At 27.6% G+C, this 24184-nt stretch overlaps 2 protein-coding genes across 2 annotated transcripts; one reads left to right on the top strand and one right to left on the bottom strand.

Annotated features, from left to right (window-relative positions):
* The first annotated feature begins 1026 nt into the window (after window positions 1–1026).
* Window positions 1027–8988, top strand: MAC3B (MOS4-associated complex 3B). Its single transcript, XM_028081483.2, has 18 exons — window positions 1027–1199; window positions 1341–1426; window positions 2067–2138; window positions 2281–2343; window positions 2598–2684; window positions 2888–3035; window positions 3273–3394; window positions 3694–3810; window positions 3902–3997; window positions 4071–4130; window positions 4901–4975; window positions 7209–7313; window positions 7570–7689; window positions 7776–7853; window positions 7933–8029; window positions 8130–8181; window positions 8325–8395; window positions 8495–8988. The coding sequence occupies exons 1-18, from the start codon at window positions 1187–1189 to the stop codon at window positions 8608–8610; spliced, it is 1578 nt and encodes a 525-aa protein (XP_027937284.2). The 5' UTR covers window positions 1027–1186; the 3' UTR covers window positions 8611–8988.
* A 101-nt stretch (window positions 8989–9089) lies between these two features.
* On the bottom strand, window positions 9090–15050 carry LOC114189625 (uncharacterized). The gene is made up of 8 exons (XM_028078247.2): window positions 14865–15050; window positions 12307–12674; window positions 11777–11849; window positions 11589–11669; window positions 11435–11498; window positions 10784–10871; window positions 10574–10658; window positions 9090–9723 (listed from the first exon to the last, which is right to left on the bottom strand). Exons 1-8 carry the CDS (start codon window positions 15021–15023, stop codon window positions 9679–9681), a joined length of 963 nt encoding a protein of 320 aa, XP_027934048.2. The 5' UTR covers window positions 15024–15050; the 3' UTR covers window positions 9090–9678.
* Window positions 15051–24184: the final 9134 nt, after the last annotated feature.

Below are 24184 nucleotides of genomic sequence, written 5' to 3' on the forward strand. Positions count from 1 at the left end.
AGTTATAAAATATTTATGTCACAATGTATAAATATAACAAACATTTTTATTCTTTATTTTTCATTTGCTATAAAACTATGCACTCTTGTTCTTTTATATTTTATTTTATATATAAATAAATTCTTTAATATTGTACATAACGTTGAAGAAAATATTTTTTAATTATAGTAGAGTACATAATAAAACCATTCATCTAATTTGTTAATATACCAATTTACTGTACACAAGTTTACATAAGTAAAGAACAATTTTGATGTAACCAAATAATGACTATTTCTTTTAGCACCCCATGCTTTCCTTCTGCACCGACACTATTGCAAGGAATGTTTAAATTGTTTATAGATCAGGAACATTTTGAATTAATAAGTAAAGTGCATTTTTTTTATGTAAGAAAATGACGACTCTTTCTTTTAGCATCTCACAATTTTTATTTTTATTTTCAGCACCCCATAATTGCAGTGAATATTTAAATTGTTCATGGGTTCACAACATTTTGAGTAACATAATATGAAAAAGGCTCATAATTCACAAATTTATTTTTTAAATTACATAATTTGAAAATCTATTATAGACTACACAATAACAACGTATTTCCAAATTTAAAAATAGATTCTAAAGTGGATGACCTAAAATTCTAGAATACATTTTTAAATCCAAAAATTAATTTTGCACCGTCTAAAACCTTAAAATGTTATTCACGTGGAGTTGAAACGTGTCTATTTATAGTTTTCATGGATGCATTTTAAATAACGACAATAGTTTACAGTCCAATTGTTTTGTACCATATTATCTAAATCCAATCCAATGTAATAACATTACTAAAATGACACATATGTCCCCAAAACTAAGAAATTTGATGAAAAATAAAAGTAGTTTATTATATAAACTTAAATCACTTCTTATTAAAAAAAAATTATTCAAACCTTCCATCAAATTTTTAAAACTACTGGATCCGAACCCGAAAAACATAAATGGTCCGGGTATCTGGGCCGGGCCGGGCAGATGCATATCCACTTGTAATAAAAGATACACGAATCAATGAGTCTCTCTCTGAATCATTTGCGGTGGTTCGCTTAGTTTGGGTCACTTCCGTTTCCCTCTCTCATACACAAACACACACTCCCACAGCTCCAAAAAACCCAAAACCCTAACTCTCTCGCGCGTTCTTTCTCCCTCGTCCCCAACCATGAATTGTTCCAGTAACTTCCTCTTCTCTTCTGATTCTGATTCTACACTCACACGCTCTCTCTCATTCTACTTTTCTTTTTGTTGTTTCCGTGGTGAAATTGGTTCCGTTTTGCTGATCTGACTCTACGTTGTTGTTTTCCCTGTGTTTGCAGTCTCCGGCGAAGTTCCGGAAGAGCCCGTTGTATCCAGGAACTCTGGTCTTCTTTTCGAGAAGCGTTTGATTGAGCGACACATTTCGGTAGCCCTTCTTTAGCTCCCATGTATTTTGTTGTATTCTTTATAAGCTTCTTTCTCTCTCTCTCTATATATATGTGTGTTCATTTTTGTTCTTTAATTTACTGAAGAATGATATAAAGAAAGCTGATTGAAGGGTAAAGGAAAAGTGTTTTAATTGAGCATTGAGAAAGGGATGAGAAATGACACTTTTTTAAGTTAGTGAAAGCAAATTTGAATTAATTTCTAGGCTCCTTGTCTGGATTTTAGATTCCGTTTGATTTGAGTTTTTAACTTCTAATCCTTTAAGCTTTCTTTTGATACAACGGTTTTTTGAATAAAAATAGTCCCTTCTCGTGTCTGCTCGTGTCAGAAAGTTAGGTTGTGTTGGTCATTCGGCTAGGGGACTGGATAGGATTGTGAGAGAAAGAATGTAATTTGAAATATTGTTTGTGTTTGTGTAATTGATTAAGAAGGGAAGTGAAGCTATTTTTAAATAAGATACTTGATTAAAGTGGTTGTGATGTCTGCTTTTGCTATGTGCTGGGTGTTGCGGTGGTACTTCATTTGATAATATGCTGTATTTATGTTCTCTAAGCTTGTATATAGGTTATATTATTGATTTTAGTTCGTGTTTTAAATTTTATTAAAAAAATACTGTGTAGGATTATGGCAAGTGTCCAATTACTGGCGAACCACTGACTATGGATGACATTGTACCAATCAAGACAGGGAAGGTATGGTGGTAATGGTTTCAGATGTATTCTTCTAATATTGAGTGTAGATTTTATACTAAGACTAAGCCCTCTATGTTACTGTTGCTTTACTGTTCAAGAGTTCACTTGCAGTGTACTGATCAAACCAGAATCATTTGTGCAGATAGTGAAGCCCAGACCTGTCCAGGCAGCTAGCATCCCTGGGATGCTTGGAATGTTCCAAAATGTATGGAATTTAGGCTATGAAGTATTTTTTATGATTTTTGGTACATTTTACTTGAAACAGTCTGCTGCATTCTTTCTCAGACAAATTATGTATTTGCTCTGCATTATTGGATTGTGAGTTAAGTGATGGTTTCTGTTAGAAAGTTTTCTGTATAAATGTTTAGGCATGCTTAGACATGTATAGTATTGTTTCTGTTGGAAGAAAACAATTATATAGGCATCCACAAAGGATGATTTGGTTTGCCTAATTTGTAGGAATGGGATGGCTTGATGCTATCTAATTTTGCATTGGAGCAACAATTGCACACGGCAAGGCAAGAGCTAAGTCATGCTCTCTATCAGGTATGAGCAACAAAGTTATTAATACGACAATTGTCCTTTATAGTTCTGCTTTACATTTCTCAGCTCCTGCTTTATGCTATCACCAAAACTTTCATGTTTCTTGGTTTTTTAGATTCTCAATTTTCTTTTACAGGATTCTATTATTAGCTTTACTATTTTTCCAGTACCTAGTTGCCATTATTTATATTTGTTTTAATCTATAGCATGATGCTGCATGCCGAGTTATTGCTAGACTTAAAAAGGAACGAGATGAAGCTAGGTCTTTACTTGCACAAGCAGAAAGGCAGTACCCTGTTTCTGCACTAAATGCTCCAACTGCAAATGCCCCTGTTCTGAGCAATGGGAAAAGAGGTTTTGACATTATGATATCTTTTTCTTTCTTCTATATATTGCAATTCTGCAGACTACATTTTAGACTGAGTTTGATTTAACTCTCATAAAGCAACTGCTTCTTACTTCATTGAGGGACATTTGGCACTTTATTAGATTATAGATGAAAGTGTTCAAACGCCTACATTCCCTAGTGGCTATTATTTCTCTTCTTTTTGTTGTTTGATTGTTTATCTGGATTATCTTTTTCACATGTAGCTGCTGAGGATGAGGATCTGGCTCCTGGTGCAAAGAAAATTCATCCTGGAATATCTTCTAGCATAATTTCTGAGCTAACTGATTGCAACGCTGCTCTCTCCCAGCAGAGAAAGAAGAGACAGGTATTTGGTGATAATACAAGTACATTGACGTTTTCACATGTTTCCGTCGCTGTTACTACTTTCCTTTTCCTCCATTCTTGGTTCATTTCTTCTGTTTAACCTTTTTTACTTGTTGGATTTTATTTAACTTGTAGTATTCCATTTTGATTGCTTTGATTTGCATCCTAAAATTGTAATATACGTGTGTGCATATAAATTTTTGTGGCATATTTCAATTATTTATTTAGTGTTTTTAATATGTGGATTTTAATGTTTGGACTTGTTTCTGCCTATGGTTCATTGGGTTTGGTTTGTTTCAGATTCCTGGCACTTTGGCTCCTATTGAAGCTCTAGAGTCATATACCCAGATATCTAGTCACCCCTTTCACAAAACAAACAAACAGGGCATTATATCTCTTGATATCCTTTATTCTAAGGTATGGTTTTTAAACTTACAAAAAGGCTATTTTTTTTTCCCTTGAAAAATAATGGGAGGTAATCCAGGATCACCCTATTATCTGTTGACAGGACTTAATTGCAACTGGAGGTATTGATACAAATGCTGTTATTTTTGATCGACCTTCAGGACAGATATTATCTACACTAAGTGGTCACTCCAAAAAGGTTTTATTTCAGTTGGAATTGCTGGAGTTATCTTTTCTTTAATTTTTTTGCTGATTGTGGGTGCTTTTGGTAGGTGACCAGTGTAAAGTTTGTAGCTCAGGGTGAATCAATCTTAACTGGTTCAGCAGATAAGGTAAAGGGCAATGCTCTACTATTAATTGCTTGGAAGTATTTTATTTGGGGTCTTTTTGGATGAATACGTTCAAATAATAGTGTAAGCACTTGCATATAAGTTTTTTTTTTCATCGAGAGGGAAATAGGGTTACACTGTTTTTGTATAAGCTTGTTGGCTGGCTCGTTGAAATAATAAGGTGAAAAAATTCATAAGGACATATCATGTGCTGTCAAGAACACTTAGTCTAGTCAACCTGTCAGAAGATAAGTCTAAATAAGCTGTAAATAAGCTCTTCCAAATGGGGCCTTGTTAACCCTCTCTGCCCAAGTGAAGACATCGTATAGCATCACAAGAATGTTCCATCCATGCATTGCTACATTAATTGTTCTCATCCAGACCCGAGCTAGATTTTGTTTGAGAACTGTTATCCACATTCCACTCTGCATTTTTCAGTCTCATGCAATTTACTTGCATTTTGTTCTCATAATGAGTTCTTTTTTCTTGGCCAACAGATAATGGTTTATTTGTAAATGTGAAATCCAAAGCACTTAAAAGTTTAAAGTGTGTAGTATGTTGCTAAGACTGATTCTTGCAAGGGTAACTTACCAGTTTGATCGGAATTTTCACATTAGGTTTTTGGTAATAAAGCGTTTAGTCAGTAATGTGATTATTTCAACTTAGCGTTATCAAATTACAAATGGAACTTAGTTAAGTGAAGTTTTCTCTAATCTGTTAGCTGTTTCTACTTTGCATTTTCCAGTGCCTAATGTTTTTATTTTGTATTGCAGACAGTTCGTTTGTGGCAAGGGTCAGATGATGGTAACTATAACTGCAGGCACATCTTAAAGGATCATACAGCAGAGGTAAATAAAATTAATGTCACCATAGTTTATCAGAATCGGTTATAAGTCGTGTACAAAATCATTCCTATTTTGCTTTTGTAGTATTTATGTAGAAATAATTCCTTCCTATCTTTTGAAGATCTAAATTTCGGTTTTTTTATTAATGAAATTGAAGCAGGCCTACGATTTTCTTACTCATGATGAGTTTTAGGTTAGCAATATGATCAAGTGTTTGGGGCATGGTGTTTTACTTGATTTATGAGTGGCTCAATTTTTATTGTAAAAGCTTCTGGATTGGCATTATTAGATGTTTGTAAATAATTTAGTCCCAATTCCTCTTCAATGTTGTACTTATTTCACATTACTTGGTGATTAGTTTGCTGTCATGTTATTAAATATTACCCATGGGCTGATGCCATAGTCTTTGTTGTGTGATAGTTGTTTCGATAGATTTGGTGGAGTGTAAGGTTATTTATAGGGTTGGACGATTATTTTACTTGAATCAATAACATTCCATGTTTGATGATATGGCTTAATATGGATTTTTTGCTGAATGGGAAATAAGTTAGTGTAAATTGTTTGCAAGATTGTAGACATTCTTCAAAACACAACTCCACAATCGGAGCCAAGTTAAAATGTCCTCAAATAATTACCTTGTCCAAATGTTTTATTTCTTGATCTCCAAACTTTCTACAAAACTCTTTCTGCTTAGAAGCATAGTAGATAGCACCTTATTTAGTTTCTTACCCTGTAATTCACAGTTGCTGCAACTCTGTGCAATGCATTCTGTATATACTTCCTACTTTGGTTGGATTTGGATTTTGGAAATTTCACCATAGATATCTCTCGTTGTCCAGTTTGATTTGGCCACATAAACAGTCATAGGATAGTCATTGGATGAGTGGTGAGTGATCCATTAATTTCAGCGGAAGCCATTTCCCATAATTTGTGCTTTCATCTATATCACAAATAATCACAGCAGAATATTCATTTTAATATAATTTATTCTTTTATTATCGATACTAAAAAAACAAACACAGGATACCAACATTCCTGCAGATCTAATTTAAAAATTACTATTCCCCTGCTGATCTTTTTGTTTAAGAATCAGTTTTACCCTAGTAACAGCATCCTTACTGACCCTGGTATGTTTGTTTAGATTTTCCATCCTCTCAAATAATGGAGTTGGAATCTGAATTATCTTCAGATTCAGTTGTCAAATCCATCCACTTTAGTATTTTATACAAGTAAAATTGAATTCTTCGTCAGCTTTAAAATCAGTTTCAATTGCTCATGTGAGCAGCTATACCATTGTGTATTTGAATATGTAGGAAATATCTTGGAATGCTATCTAATTCTCACCCTTATTCTTTGCCTAAACTACGATTTGAACGTGGTATAAAAGCCTCTGTGACTGACCTAGTAGTCTTGAGTATCCTTGCAGCCCCCACTTCTCTAATAAAACATTTGTGTATCCACCTTGAAAATAGTTTATCCATTTTTTGCGAAGTTCATGGAACTCAATTTCCACCAAATTTATGCATTTTCTCTGCTTCAGCCTGTTTTTTTTTTTTTCACTAATGAGCCTTTCTTTTTCTTTTTCCAAATATTCGCCAAGTTGTCCTGTTTTTTCACTGATTGGCTCTGTTCTACCCTATCTTTTTGTTGATAGGCTCCTTTTGTCTCTGATCCACCCAGATGTAGTCTTGCTTGTTGCCGTCCAAAATTCAGTTTGGTCATTGGATTTGTTTTCATGTCTGGAAAATCTAGGGAATCTAGTACTACTACTACATATAAGGGCTAGTGTTTATCGCTTGTATGATGCCCTTCACAATCTCTATTCATTCTGTACCTATCTCCCCTACATATTTCCCATAATTGCAATATTGTAAATATCCTAACAACCATTCAGCTATTTGAAACTCTTGACTGCTAGGTTTTGATTTTCTTTATCATTAGATTTCAGTGTTCCTACTGCTTTAATGTAATGCTTATAATGGCCGGCCAAATAGTTGTCTGTGTAGCTGCAGTTCTACTTTTCAGTTGATTTACCATTTTGTAATCTCGTGTTGTCCAGTTTGAAACATAATATCCACTCAACATTATAAATTTTACTTGTATGGAACCATGAAATCGCATGCCTTTTAAGATTGCTGTTTTTAAATAAGGCTTCTCCCAATTCCTGTCAACTATGCCTGTCCTGTTTATGCTGTGCATGTGATGCATGAATGATTTACTTTTTCAATTTTTTCAGGTGCAAGCTGTCACTGTCCATGCTACCAATAATTATTTTGTGACTGCTTCACTTGATGGCTCTTGGTGCTTTTATGAACTTTCTTCAGGGACATGTTTGACTCAGGTTTGGTCTCCTTTTTTATGTAATACGGTCCATAACGGGAAGAACTGTGCATGCACATGAATCTTCTTAGTTGGGCACGTTTTTCCTGTCAGAATATGAAAGTTAATTTAGTGCTTTTAAGAGGGTTCTGAAGATTGTAAATATTTTTTGTAGTTTCTTTAAAACTTATCCGTTTTAAGTATTAGATTTTAACCTTTTATTCAGTCTTAATGTATATAAGTTCTGATTCTGATTATTGTAATATGGTGATGTGTAGGTTTTTGACACTTCAGGTTCTTCTGAAGGCTACACATCAGCTGCTTTTCATCCTGATGGTCTCATCCTTGGAACTGGCACCACAGAATCTCTTGTTAAGATTTGGGATGTAAAAAGCCAGGTAAACAATTTTTCTTTTACTTCGTTTGAAGTTAAATTCTAGTATTTATTGTTATCTGTGTTGATACCTTCATCCGTTGGTTGCAGGCAAATGTTGCTAGGTTCGATGGACATGCTGGTCCAGTAACTGCCATTTCTTTTTCTGAGAACGGATACTTCCTTGCGGTATGTGAGAAATTGTGAACTGTAAAAGTATGATATGATTGTCTGTACAGTATTCTTATTGTACTCTTAAATTGGGCAGACTGCTGCTCATGATGGTGTTAAGCTTTGGGATCTACGGAAATTGAAGAACTTCAGGAATTTTGCTCCATATGATTCCGAGACACCAACAAACTCTGGTATTCATCTTCAGTTGTGGATGGCCTTATGTAACCTATATATGTATCGGTAAAGTTATACCTATTTCAAAATGCTTATTGTAATTCTGTTATCTTGCAGTGGAGTTCGACCACAGTGGATCCTACCTTGCAATTGCTGGCTCTGATATAAGGTGAAGAAAAATGTCTAGTACTCAGTTTGGTGACTTTCAGAACGTTACAGAAAAAATATCCTCAACTGAAGCCTGTTATTTTGTCAATATCTTTCATTAGATTTAACCTGAAATTGATTTCCAGTTCCTGTTAATTTATGTAGGATTTACCAAGTTGCAAATGTGAAATCTGAATGGAACTGTATTAAAACCTTCCCCGATTTATCCGGAACAGGTTTTGTATCTTTTCCCCCATTGTTTATTATTCCTTGATGGTTTGAGGGTTTCGTATTTCTTGAGTTACTAAGATGGCATTCGAACTTTTTCTTCCCAGGTAAGGCCACGTGTGTAAAATTTGGTGCAGACTCTAAATACATAGCTGTTGGATCAATGGACCGGAATCTTCGAATATTTGGCTTGCCTGGCGAAGATGCTCCCACCGAGTCATAAAATGCGTCAGTTGTACAGGCCAAAATGTTGTTTTGGAGTGACTGTTGCTGCCATTTGGTGCTTGGTCAAAATCATGGATTTGGAGAAGTTAATGAAGGTAGTGGTTTCTTTGATTATTTGGTCTTGGTTCTCACATACCATGGTGTATGAGGGATGGAGCAAATGTACTTTCAGGCTTTCTGCAGCAACATTACTATGCCTTGGCCTTTGATCATGGCTGCTAACCTAAGTCACAGAAGCTGCAATATTTGCCTTGTCTTCAAAACCTCGAAGCTTATGTTGTCCGTAGATAATTTTGTAACGTAAACTGTTAAATTAGTGAGATAACTGATTTCTCGGCCATTTCATTGGAAATTTATATGGTTGTAACTATTCTTATTCGGGGTGCTTTTCTTGATTTATTAGACATTATTAAAAAAAAAAAAAAAGAGCAATAGACATCAACTTGTAGTAGACTAGTTATGAAAAATCATGTTGAGCAAAGCTTTTTTTTCTCATTTAAGTAATGTAAAAGATTAAAAGACCATTCGATTGGACTAATGGGATGCCTGAAACATATTTTGTTTGTTGCTTGAAATTCATTGTAGCCTATTTAATTATCGACAGATCATTATTTTAACCATGAACCATTTCTGTTTGCCAACTTATTCATCGATGATTTGTAGTAATACCAATTTGGTACTATGCTTTTTAAAATTTTATGCACTATAGCTGTTGGAGATGATTTCTTTTTCAGCATTTTCTTCATTACCATCGTTTTCGTCATTTTTTTCATCACCGTAAGAAAAATTATAATTTGTATACGACTTCATATTTGTTTTCTATATTTACTCCTATTAAAATTTTATTGTTAGGTGTAATTATATTAGAAATGCTCTGCGTTAACAATTAACACGCACATTACTTTTTCGGTTGTTTAATTTCAATCAACAAAGAGAGGATCTATATTGACATTCAGCATAAGTCTCATACATTAAGCAATGAAAAACGATAACATGTGATTACAATATGTTGTTTAACATCTCACTGTCCAAGGAGAGATAGTTGAATTTGTTTATTGTGCTCATCTTAACGTCGATTAAGGTAAGGAGAAGTATATGTGAAACCCCATAACTGCACATAAAAGAAATTGTGTGTAAATAGTTAATCATAATTATGGTAATACAAATAAGAAGTGAAGAAAACAAGACATGAACATGTTATATTTTGAGATATCATCTTAATTGAGATGTCTTATTATAAGTTTTTTTTCTTAAAAATAAAATAAAATAAAACAAGGCATGAACATGTAAGGATAATAACATAAACTGATCACATATCATTAGATAATCAAAAAGCCAAATTTCAAAGAAACCAATGAGAATAAGATGTTCTATTATTTTGAATAACAATTCAGACATTTTTTAAATAACTTAGGATTGTCCTGCGGTACCTATCTAATCGAAGAGTTATTTCAAACAATCCAAAATAATTTATAAGCTTCTTTAAGGGAAAATCTCTTAGGATTTTACAATTTAAAATAATCAAATGATTTTTATAAATTTCTCGTCTATATAACATATTTTACCATAACATATTCTCTTTATTCAACTAAATCCTAAATTTTGAACCCTAAACAACACCTTTAACTCCTTTTTATCCAATATTTCTCATTGTAGCCTCTGTTATTCACCATTTTAGCACGAACTAATTTTATAATATCTTTGTTAATATGATGTTGAGCAATTATCACCACCCTATTACCATTAAATGAATGACATATTTACATATTAAATTCAAAGGTAATCAAATTTTCCGTTAAAGCACAAAAGTAAATTAAATTTAAGATATATATATATATATATATATATATATATATATATATATATATATATATATATATATATATATATATATATATATATATATATATATATATATATATATATTTAAGCTACAAATTAACTTCTGTAGTAAGCATCACCTCAACATTCTTCAATTCAAATTCTGAGGTGTGAGCCAAACACATGTTTCCAAATGTATCACACGGTGCACTGGTTCCAGTTAACCTTTCCAACCACAAGGATTCAATAAAGAACAGAAATTCAATTAGTTTAGTGCTACTTAAAAAATCAATAATTTGGTTTAACAACAGTTAAGTAACAGCAGTGAGTGAAGTGAGTGAAGTACTTACAAATCTTCATCTAAGCATAAAGCAGAACTTCCACCACCACCAAGTGCAACCAAATCATTCAAACATAAGTAATAGTACCTGTTCACACCTACAAGGAACATACAAAATCAGAATCTCAATAATTCAAAGGAACTTGGACAGAATGAAACAACTTTTTTCATGCTTAAAATAAAAGACTGAGATACCTATACCCTGCAAAACTGATAATATACATGTTTCAATTCAGGAATAATAGTCTAAACTGAAAATGATTAATCAGGTGAGTGAAATAAATCAATTGTCTTTTAAATTGCGTCAAAATCTAGAATATGCCACATGTCAAATTAGAGAAATTTTGAAGTAAAATATGATATAAATTTTGACACGCAATATGTTAAAACATAGTTAACGCTAATTTAAACATTAATCAATAAGTACCCATATCGTATTTGGAATAGTTAAAGTGTAAGTCAAAAGTCTCATATTGGATAGAATAAACAAAATTAAACATTATATAAGAATAAAGACTCATAACATCATTGTCTTAAGATTTTGAGATTAAAGTGGTGTCAAATGTTTTATATGTATAAGACTAATGTCATATATATCTATATATCTAGAACTACAACCAACAATGATATTATGCATATGCAAAAATATAACCCAACATACCGGTAGGTCGAAAAAGCCTTGGTTGACCATATACAGTTGTAAATACAAAAGTTTGGTTTGTCCCCTATTACGACAGAAAACAGAACAAAATCAAATTTCAAAAGATGTGAAAGGATAATAGCATTAACTAAAGAAAAAGAAAAGGTTTTCATACTTGATATCTCCTCTTGAAAGTAGGTTTCAAGGGGCAAAATACGAGTCCACCAAACACAGCCCCTTGTGTATCTCCAACAATCTAAATGTTTTGGCAAAACAGAACAAATACATTAATCTGCAGTTAGTGAATCTCCACTGAACATCATGACAGAAGACATGTATTTAACTCATAAAAGGTTCACATACCAGCAAACCAGGACCAGACAGTTTGGCACTGTTGCGAAGAAGTGTACGAAGTGATATGCCATGTTTCATGGAACTGTCCATTGTTCAAACAAGTCATGTTGAATCCATATTTCAAAAGTTAAATATTTTTTTAGTTCCTAAACTCGATACAAAATTGAAATTTGTCTCTTTTTGTAACTTTGATATGTTTTCGTTTTCGACTTTAAAAATGAATAAATATAATCATTTTAACTTGATAATGTTAACTTTTTTTAGGTGTTGATCGATCTTTCAGACTGACATTTGAATTAAAATATGTTAAATAGTGTAAATAACTTAAAGACCAACCTAAAAAGTCGCTTAACACGTTTTAACACAATTGAGTAAAAATGATTATATTCACTTATTTTAAAAATTTAAGAACCAAATTGTACCAAAGTTTCAGACAATAACAAATTATAAATTCACGTTAAGATTTAAGACTAAAAATATATTTAACTTTGTATTTCAACACAGATGCAGAAAGTAAAAGGCAGAAAGCACAAAATTACCTGTAAAGTAGGACCCTTTGACATCCTTTTGTTATATTAGGGAGGCAGGACTCAAAAAAATCATTCAACTCAGGAGAAATGAAAGTAGAATGATCAGTGAAATTGGGAAGAGGCTTATTGGGAGTTGTTGGAGAATGCTGTTCATCTTTGTCATCACTTTTATCATTCAGTAAATCCTTGCTCTTACTCATGGGACTAGAATCACCATACTTGTCCAAGATATCACCATTCTTGTCCAAATTTTCACAGTTACTTCCAATTGAAATTGGATTTTGATTTCTTTTCTTGGATCCATTCAAGCCAACCGAAGCAAATTTTTTTGACCAATATGAACACAAAGATGTACCCTTTTTAGAATAGGACCCGGCCTACACAGACAAAAACCTTTTGTCAAATGTTAAATAATGTTGTAATTTATCGATACAGTTTGAAGACAGTGGAACAATACAGAAAAAGTATGAAAAAAAATCTAAATTTCAAAAAAGAGATGGAATCATATATTCTTTTTATGTTATTATTATCTGTCACGGTTTGAAGTTTTACATTAACTAAAATTAAATAATTTCATAATATATAAATAAAATACAAATTTCATTTTAAAAGTTGATTTTGTGAAGTTGAATTAAAATTAAAATCCAGCCGTCTTTCTTTTCATCTTTCTTTCTAATGATTAGATTAAACGTTGTGTATTTTTGATAACCTTTTATAGGATAGTTCGTTTTAGTATATAATTTTAAATGTTGGGTAACAAAATATATTATTTTGGATAAAAAAATTAAGATTTTTGGAATTTGTAAAAAGAATTAAAATTATATAAATTTCAAATTTAAGCGAGAATTTGAAATATATATATATATATATATATATATATATATATATATATATATATATAATCGCATATTTATATTTGTTTTTCCTAAGTTTGATCGAGGTTAGGATGATATTGGGTCAACCTCAATTTAAATATTATTGGTTTTTTCTTGATTGAAGTCAAAATATCATGAAGTTGTCATGGTTTGTTTCAGTCGTTGGGAAAGATTTTTTCAAGTTAAATTTGATCAATGATTATTTTTTTTATCGATATCATGAAGGTTATTTTTTAGACCAAGATCAATCATTACTTTTCTCTTATCTTTTGAAAAAGATTTGAGTCAATTTGAATATTATGAATGTCAGATGGAATGAGCTTTCAACCGATGTCAATAAACAAAGTCACCTAAAAAATAACTCCAATCAATTTGACCAATATTAAAGATAAGATTTTTTGTTGACTTCAAATAAGACCTTCTAAGAAACTTTCACTTAAAATTAATTTTGATTAAATAATATCATTTCATGATATTTTTAAATTATTAAATAGTATTTGATATTAAAAAACATATTTAATGATAATTGAAATATTCATATAGAAAAATTTAAATTAACTGAATTTAAATTAACTTATTCAAATAAAATATTTAAAAAAATGAAATAATCTTAATTAAAAAAAAAACCAAATTTAATGTATTTAATTTGTGTTAACCATAAAATTTTCAATCCAAATTATAAGAATTACAATTTATATGGCAAGTAAGAGATTATGAATACATTTAAAGTTGTTAAGGTAAAAAAGGTTAGGGTTGTGAAAATGAGTTAACTAAGTTTACACATATTGGCTTGTCACAAGTTCAACTAAAAATAAGTTAAAAATTTTGTAACCTAATTTGACTGATCACAAGTTGATAAGTTAGGTAGATTGACTCACTTAATAATATTTTGTTATTTTAATTTATATTTTATATTTAACACAATATAAATAGAGTGAATTGACTCAATAAAAATACAATCAAAGTGTTCATCTATTTCATATAACATTATTATAAAGATACCAGTGAAACATTAAAGTGCCAACCTACATAATTTGGCAAACAAATATATTAAACTTCTAAACTATTCAAATATTATTGAACAACGTTCTTTTTTTTTTAAACAAAAAATCAAATTATTAATCTACCTAATTAAAAGTAATAAATAATTACAATAAAAAAAACTTATGAAAAATAATAATAATAAAGAATTATTAGTGATGAGTTACGAGTTATATCACCTTCAATTTAGCTTAAACTCGTTTAATATGTAGGTTAAGTGAGTTACGTTCATTTTTATCAATATTGTTGAATGTTAATTATGCGGATCAACCTATTCCACACAATCGTTAATCCAGAAATTGTGAATTATGTGAGACACGCCTAAACAACCAATTAATCAAAATATTTAACCTTTCTCAATTTTATTTTTTAATCCGCATAACTCATCTTACATCGCTTTCTCTAAACTCCTCTCTTGACACCTCTATTTACTGATCTACGAACACAAAACCAATATACAGGCATCCACATAACACCCACTCCTTTTTTTTTCAATTATGGAGACACCAACTAAAGACTCGAACTTTGGAGATATAAATCACCAAAAAAAAAAACACAGAGAAGAAATGCAGATTAGTAAAACCATAGCAGGAGGACCTTCATTTATGCTTGTATTTAGAAGAAAAAGAGAATGAAAAGAAGAAACAGAACCTGAGTATGGTTGGTGGAGGACTTGGGAGATTCACCAAATACAGAAGAAAAATAATGTTTCAATTTCTCTTTCAAAGTAAACACTTTTGGTAGAGACGGAAACGAAAGGAAATCAAAGCAACTGGTGTGAGTTTCATCAACGTTTTGCTTTTGCCCCATTCAATGAAAATTGAAAAATATGACATATCAAAATATAAGGGGCAAAGCAAAGTTGATAAACACCAAATCATAACACTCATGTTTTATAGACACTCATTTTTGGTGTTTGATATGTGAATAAATGGTAATTTCGGATTAGATTATCATCATAATCTATAATCATTATCATTTCAAAGACTTAATTAATACTTATCATTTCTTTACCACTTTTCAATACTTATCTACTTTCATTGTGAACTTATCAAATTTATAACAAAATAAAGTTAACTTTGCTAGTATTAATGAAAATATTAATTGCTAAGCATTACCACTTTAAAATTATTTTTAATAAACAAAAAATGTGGATTTTATTTTTTTTTAAAAATGATTTGAATTTTGTAACTCTTATGACCATTTCCATGAGATGAATATATTTATGACTTTCATAATACTTATCTATTTTCATTGTCACCTTAAAAAATGTGTTATACAGATGAAAAATGATATATTTTCAGAAGAGATGGAAACGTAAATTGTCTTATAATAATTGGGTCTAATCAAATTTAATTATATTTAATTATATTTTAAAAAAATAATGATTTTTCTTTTTAGTACTACAATTAAAATAATGGATTGGATTGGTTTTAATATAATAGGTTTATTTCCGTTTAAGTTTAACAATTTCGGTTTTCACATGTTTTCCTTTTTTATATAACAAGTTCTTACAAATTTTGCTTTCTGTACAATTTTTGTTTGTTTGTTTTCCTTTAGTATTTTAGCTAAAGTTTGAAAAGTACATCACATTTTGATTTGTCTATAGTTTTAATACATTACTTCGAATTAATTATAGTTTAAATGATAATAATATGTTAAATTTAATAATACTTATTTGTGTTTAGTGACAGCTAATTTTGTAATGGTTTTTATGTTCTAGATATTTCTTATTAAAAGTCTTTACTAAAATGAAAAGAACTAGGGACCAAAAATCACTAACAATATTAATGGTAAAGAAAAATCTATTAAATATAATTCTTTATTAGTATTTCTTACTTGTATTTTGAAATTAATAAGAATCTTATACGAAGGTTGGCATTTCGTGAGCCATATTTATATTTTTTTCGTAAAGAAGTTACTAGAAAAGAATATCATTAAATTCCATAGACGAACGTGATGTGTTAGAATTAGAACGTTCGAATTTTAGTAAATGTATTAAAAATAAAAACCATAAAAAGTTTTTTTTTACCAAAAACAACAATAATAAGCGATATATTGTATAAGAATCTAAAACATGTTAAATAAATAAATAAATAATTGCCAACACCCGTTAATTTTCAAAATCAAATAATGCAAGCAACCAAATTTGTTAAGACACAAATAGAAATGATTTATTACATGAAGACAATTGTTAAACCTTTTAGTATGAAAAAAAAAATTACTACTAAAAATTCTCATATTATATTAGAATTTTCTTGCAAATTTATTAAAAAAATTTACAAAAAAAGACATTTTCCTTCTATTTTTTCTAAGAATTTTAATTGGCAAGAAATTCTTTTGTGGTTAATTATTTCCTACAAAATTATAAAATTCGTAAGTATTTTATACAAAATTTGTTGTGAAAAGTGTTTTATACAAAATATTTTACAAAAAAATTTATAAATATTTCCTATAAAAAAGAATTCAAAACAAAATTGACATAAAATATGAGTTTTTACACTAGTAGCGAACATTTTAGCATACATTCATTAACTATATTATTGTATTATTGATTTCAATAATTATTAAATAAATCTTTAATATTATTCATCATAATATTTATTAAATGAGTATTTGCTATTGTTAATTTCAATGTTCATTAAATGAATATTTTAGTATTATTTATTCCAATATTTATTAAATATAATATATTTATTATATTTAATATATATCACCATTATAATTTTTTATTTTCATAAGATTTTTCTTACAAATTTATTATAAAAGTTTGCAAGAAACGATTATTTTATCATTTTTTATGAGTTTTAATTCACAAATAATTATTTTAAGAATAATTATTTTCTATAACATTATAAATTTCGCAAGTATTTCTTATAAATTTTTGTATGTAAAATATTTAGTACAGAATATTTTGAAAATATATTAGTAGCAATTTCTTGAAAATTATTTTTTATAACAAAAATTTCAAAAAGTAGAAAATATATGTTTTTTTAATAGTGTTTATATAATGTATAAAATGCACATCATAAAAAAATTGTAGTTTTAAAGTTTAATAAAATCATACAATTACATGTACATGTGTATATTTATATTATATAATCAAATAAATATAAATGATACAAAAATAACATAAAATTTCATTACAAGAAAATATTGTTAAATAGCAATCAATTTCAAAAAGAAAAATAATTAATCATTGATAAAGTTAGATATTATTCTATAAACTAAAAATTATTGATATTTAATATAATTTTTATTATGAAAAAAATTATAATTATTAGTTTATGAATTAGAAACAAAATTAGTCTTTAATCTTATTTATGAATGTTTTAACCGGATACTTATGCTAAATTAGTCTCTATTATTAAATTATAGACTAATTATGATTAGCATTTAAGTGATATTCCACTTATGGGAAGAAAATTAACAATAATTTTTTTCACTTAAAAGTTTTAATGTCTAAATTAATGTTTAAGCAATGAAAACCTTGTAGAAAAAATTGTTATTTCAACATCTCCTTCATTTAAGCTTCAATTTGAGTAGAAGACTCTATCATTATTAAAGGGTTGTCAAAACTGGCCAGGTCCGACGGGCCGACCCGTTGATCCGCAAAAAAAAAGCGGGTCAGGTTAGAAAATAGAACCCGTCAACTCGTACCAATTTGGCCCGTTTAGTTCGTCAATCTGCGGGCCAACCCGCGGGCCTTCTAAGTTAAAAAAAAAGGTTCACATGCAACATGTGATTCAAAATGAGAAAAAACACTCTCTGTTAAAGTGCAAAAAATATCATCGATATTCATTTACGCTAATTAAATTTAGGAACACATTTCATTTGGAGCTATATATGTACACAACTACAACATTCAATTCAAGTATAAATTTTTTAGTATTTTATCTACACTAACCAACAATCATAATAAAAGTTTTGTTTTGTTTTACTTTTTGTTTTTGTAAGTATGAATCTTCTTAAGTTTTACATATTTATTAAATGATTGTAATATTTTTCCTACATTAAATATTGGGTAGAACTATTTTCAAGTTTTTTTTTTTGTTTTTGCGGTAAAACATCTCAGATTTCGTCATTACATTAATTAAAATCAACATTGTTAACACAAATAATTGATGAAAAAAATGATTTGATAAAAAAATAAGACAAAGATTTTTGGACATTCAATTTAAAAAAAAAAAGTCAAAACTGGTCCACGGGCCGAGTTGCTAACGAACCCATTTTCCATTTACAAACCAGTCCAATCCGACCATTTATAATGGGTCAAAAAGGATCGGGTCAAAACAGGCTGGACTGGCTCATTTTGACACCTCTAAATTATTAGATACATAAATTATATATGCTCAAAGGACATTTACATAAGTAAAAAAACATCAAAAATTTCAAATAAAATCACAAATTGTAGTTAAATCAATTTGTATCATTATAACATGGATTAAACACCAATTGAAACTTCTTTTTTTCATTCCAAACCAATAGATTCATTAATTAATCAAATTATATATATATATATATATATATATATATATATATATATATATATATATATATATATATATTATCCACACTTAAACAAAACAAAAGAACATAACGTTTTAAGTCTCATCATTCAGTCTTAACAATTTAGTACTTCACATTATTGTTAGAGAAAACAAATCAAAATAGACTTAACAATTGAGTTCAATTCGTCCTACTTATTAGATATTTGTTTCTTAAACAATAACAACAACTTTGAGATAATTAAGTAAAAGATGAGATGTCACAAAAACTTTCAAAATTCTAATAAAAACACTAATAAAAAGTTGAATCAGTTGAAAAATTAAATTTCTCAGCTAATTGAACTTTTTAATTTTTTTTAAATACTAATAAATAGAATTAAAACGAGATAATATAAAAAAAAATTAAAATAAAAAAATTAACTTATTACAATTAGAAATATAATGACTTTCTAACTAAGAAAATCCAATTAGAAAAACAAAAACATATAATTTCATAAACTCAAAAAAATAAATAAACGATAAAATAATTAAAATTAAAATTTATATTCCTTAAATATATCTAAGAATTTTAACATTTATAATTTTAAAACTATCTTTTCTATTAATGGAAAAACATGTAGTCACAAAATGCAATTTATTTAGAGTAATTTCATTAAAGTTTATATATAACATATAAATGTGTTTTTCTTTATATTAATAATATATTTAAAAATTAAAAGAAAAAGAGAAAAGTTAAAATTAAGTACGTTGTAAGAAAAGTTTAAAAGTTAAGTATTATATTAATTACTATTATCGTAATATTTTATATTAATCGACACCACGTTTTCAGTTTAGTTTGACTTTTTAGTCCAATCAAAAACAAAAATTACGTGTATTCAATTCAATTTCAATTTAAAATAAATGAAATCAATGGTCTATAGTTTGGTGCGGTTCATTTTTCTTATTTTTGTTTCAATAAAATTGTTAAATATTTTATAATAAAAATATGTCAAAAAATATTATTATTATATATTAATATTTTCAACTTGTTGTCAATTTTATTTTTCAAATAAGATCTTAGACATCAAAGTAAATTTTCACATCTAAATTATGCTAACACTCCAAAGACTATGAATATTTTTGTCATCACATAAAATTTTATCAAAAATAAAAAATAAAATAATACAAAACATGAGGACCACACCAAAGTCATGATAAAAATTATATTTCCACAAACATAAGTAAACTATATTTATTATGAAAAAAGAATTAAACAAATATATGCATGTAAAATATTAAATCATTTATATTGTTCTCATTGACGAAAATCAAATTAATTAACTTATCAGTACCATTCTTTAAAAATAAAAGGCATTCAAAAACTTTGAAATGTATATACATAAAAAAGGTAAGCAATTAAAAACCATAATACGAAATTGTTGTAATGTATAAATGTAATTTCAATATTAGAGTCTCTCAAAAAATATCCATGAATGCTAATTAATTATATCTATATGGTAAAAACGATTGGAAGATATTCAAACCATTCCTGAAAATTTTAACTTTTCAAAGTTGAATTTAAAAAGGAATTAAAAAAATGTAGTTTGAACGAGAGAACACACCCAAGTTATTAAACGAAAACAAACTAGAGTTTATATGAACAATAATAGGTAAATATATATTATATTTAAAAATGTAAAATAATTATTTAAATTTTAATATAATGACAAATAGTTAATAAACTTATAGGATGTAAAAGTTCATAACAAGACTTTATTTGAAACAATGTAATAATTATTATTACTTTAAAAAAAGACATTTCTATTTGAAAATAGGTTTTATAAAATATTTTTAAACAAAAAAAAACGTGATAAATATTTAATTTACTTATGTTTAATCACAAAACATGAATGTGAATTTATTAATATAATATTATAATTATATATATATATATATATATATATATATTTAAAAAACAAATATAAAAATTAATTATATTTAAAAAATTTCGTTAAAAATTTCATTGTTTTGTTCAATCACACAAGGAATGAAAGTGAAATATCTTTTCACGGTATTGTTGTTGTAGAAGCAAATTAGTTACTGAGATGTTTTAATTATTTCTTTCTTTAATAATATTACCAAGATCCATTACATCTACATGTATTTCAATATTTAATATTGAATTATAATATCAAAGGTCAAAAATTCAAATTTTGCATGATTTGACATGTTTAAAACTAGGACATAAAATAGTAATAATAATCATCATCAAATCAAACATAATAATAATAATAATAATAATAATAATAATAATAATAATAATAATAATAATAATAATAATAAGATAGAGATGAAAATTGATAAAGTCAAAAAAAATTTATCACAACAAATAAAAATATAAGATAAAATTGTAAATGTAGAAAGAATTAGGAAGAGGTTGGATTGAGACAAGCAGAACACTGTCCTTAGAGAAAAAAACGATCCAACTAACCCAGTTGATTGGAGCATCATGCTGATAACAAGTTAATAATAGATAATAGAGAGAAAAAAACAAATAAAAAAAAAGATAATGAAGAACAATTTTACTATGTGTATTATTACTCATATAAAAAGTCTTATATCTAGATACAAAATGTAAGTCATGCATCTAAATCAGATAGTTAATACAAATATTTAAATTTTACAAAAAATAATTAATCATATGAGTAATATAATTAATTCTATATCAAATCAATAGATAATCATTAATTACTAAAATTCCATTGTTTTGTTATTAAAATATATAATTTCTTATCTTCGACTACTATTTATAAATTATATGTTACGTTTAGTATTCATAAACTAAATGCTACATTTAATATTTTTGTTGACCTAACTTACTCAAATTTTTTATGTTATATATATATATATATATATATATATATATATATATATATATATATATATATATATATATATATATATATATATATATATATATAAAATTGAATATTATATTTAATTATGTTTACTTTTTAATTAATATTATATTTCTAATCTATCTGTGTATATTATATGATGTCAACAAATATTTATTATAATTAATAAATATTCTATATTCAATAACTGTTTTATATTATATAGTTACTTATGTTTAATTACTTCACCACCGACTAAGTTGTGCAAACGGATAATTTGTATGACTTATATCTGTTATAAGATGCTAAAAACAAAAATTCATTTAATTTTGAAATTACCACATTAATATAATCACAAAATTCAATAAATGCAAATACCCATTTGTAGTTATTTTTTCTTTAATGGATTAATTTTATTCTTAATTTAATCTGATTTTACCTCAAAATTAACGGATGCATCAATCAATCTCAAGAAAATACCTTAAGTTAAGCATAAAAGAAATAATTAATCCAAGTTAACGGTAACATCTTCTCCATGTAATCAACTCAATTTTTAAATTCAATTCATGTGTAGTCTTTTTACGAAGGTACACTACAAAATCATTAAGAAAAAAGAAAATTAAAAAGATATAAAATACATAATATTATATTGTTTAAAGGTCGATGTGATTGATAAATTAAATACACTTTTTTTTTTAAGTTTCCGAAAATTCTTTTAAAGACAAGAAAAGTTATTATTTATCAAGTCAAGGTAACATTGTTAAAATGATCACCGTATTTCATTTTGAAACTCAAAATTTTATTACATTTTACTTCTAAATAATATAAAACTATGGAATGTATAAAAAAAAATCATACTAAAATGAAAACCTAAAAAAATGGGCGATTAATCCCATAAGATCCTAAAGAGGTGTTTAAATAAAGTCAACTTAAAATAAAAATAAACTAAAACTTGAACTTGGAAAAGGATACAAATCAACATTAATTTATTTGTTTCTTTAGATAAGACCTACATTTTGTAAGTACAGAACAATGTGTAAATTCAAGTTAAAATCTATCCATGATCCAAGTCCAATTATCACAACTTCTTTAAGCTAAATGTAATTTTTTTAATTGAAATTTCCATAGATTTAAATACTACCACAAACGCGATTTTGCAAACCGAATAAATGAATTTTTACTAGTCTAAGTTTGTAATGATATATATTACATTTGTGAATCAAATTTATCAAGAACAAATTATCGTTTTCCTAATTCCGATAAAAATTTTGAACAATTTTTTAAAAATATAAAAATTATGATAAGGGAACGTAATTTAGTAATTTAAATTTATATTGAGAAATATGATATGTTGAAGATTAAAAACATGAGATTGATAAGTAAACATTTAAGTAAAAGACATGTCATAACAATTATTTAAGTAAATTATGGGAAGTGATGATTTATTATGGACGAGAATGAGGTTATATTAATTATGTGAATTTCATTGGATATTAAGATTATTCAAATTATTATGTTTTGGATGTTAAAACTTATGTACATGAATTGGTTTTGTAATGATTTAATTATTCTGAATGATGTTTTGATTGGTTGAAATAAGTGAAATATATGGGATGATATGTTGAATATATTTGTGATTTTTAGTATTACATACATAGATTCATTATTGAAAGAAAATATTGTTGTTTCACATAGTCTTAATATTAAGACATTAGATAATTAGAAACCGATTATTGCTTCTTGTACTTTAAATGTGACTTACATTTATCAAAGGATTTGGTCTTGGTCATGATCAAATATTACCTTTACTTATTTTGTCTATAATACTTGTTATTAGGAAAGTGATATTAATTAAACAAACCAAAACTATTTTTGTTTGCCATAATCAAAACTTAGGTGTTAAATAACAAAACTTACGATATTAAGACTTTTGTCTTATAAAAGTTACCCATTTGTCTTCACAAATAAAATATATGTTGATATATTCAATTCTCAACTAATAATATTCATGCCGGCTAGATCATATCATTTTAAATGTAGAGAATCAATATATGAATGAACTTGCGTGCAAGTGAAATTCTTTTAATGGCTATATTAGATAACGACTAAAAGACATTCATAATGTTGTAATAGGTGATAAGAAAAACTTTAAATATGTTTTTTTCCCTTAACTTTCAGTGAATTTTGAAATTAGTTAATTTCGAAACTTTGGATCAATTTAATCCTTTATCTTTCGAAATACATGGATTTAGTAATTTTAATCAAATTTTATTAAGTTTATTTGACTTAATAAAATAAAAAATGTGTCAAACAATATAAACAACTCAAATACAATCCTAAAATGCGTAAGAAATATCAAATAAACCTAATCAAATTTGATTAAAAGGACTAAATTCACGTATTTCGAAAGATGAATAAATTGGTTCAAAGTTTCGAAATGGACTAATTCCAAAATTTATTGAAAGTTAAGGAACCAAAAACGTATTTAACCCTAACGAAAATAGGGTTAAATATGTTTTTGGTCCTTCAATTTTTAGTGAAAATTGGAATTAGTCCCTTTTGGAAACCTTGAACCAATTTAGTCCCT

The sequence above is a fragment of the Vigna unguiculata genome, chromosome 7 (assembly GCF_037176805.1).
Source record: "Vigna unguiculata cultivar grain cowpea cultivar isolate G323 ecotype 2 chromosome 7, ASM3717680v1, whole genome shotgun sequence".
NCBI classification, from domain to species: Eukaryota; Viridiplantae; Streptophyta; class Magnoliopsida; order Fabales; family Fabaceae; genus Vigna; species Vigna unguiculata.

Coding starts and splice junctions, on each gene's coding strand:
- MAC3B (XM_028081483.2), top strand. Junction 2,344..2,597: donor TGCTTGGAATGTTCCAAAAT/GTATGGAATTTA, acceptor CCTAATTTGTAG/GAATGGGATGGCTTGATGCT. Junction 7,314..7,569: donor CAGGGACATGTTTGACTCAG/GTTTGGTCTCCT, acceptor GGTGATGTGTAG/GTTTTTGACACTTCAGGTTC.
- LOC114189625 (XM_028078247.2), bottom strand. CDS start 15,023: ATGGGGCAAAAGCAAAACGTTGATGAAACTCACACCAGTTGCTTTGAT. Junction 11,670..11,776: donor TGTCTGGTCCTGGTTTGCTG/GTATGTGAACCT, acceptor CAAAACATTTAG/ATTGTTGGAGATACACAAGG. Junction 10,659..10,783: donor TTATGCTTAGATGAAGATTT/GTAAGTACTTCA, acceptor GTGGTTGGAAAG/GTTAACTGGAACCAGTGCAC.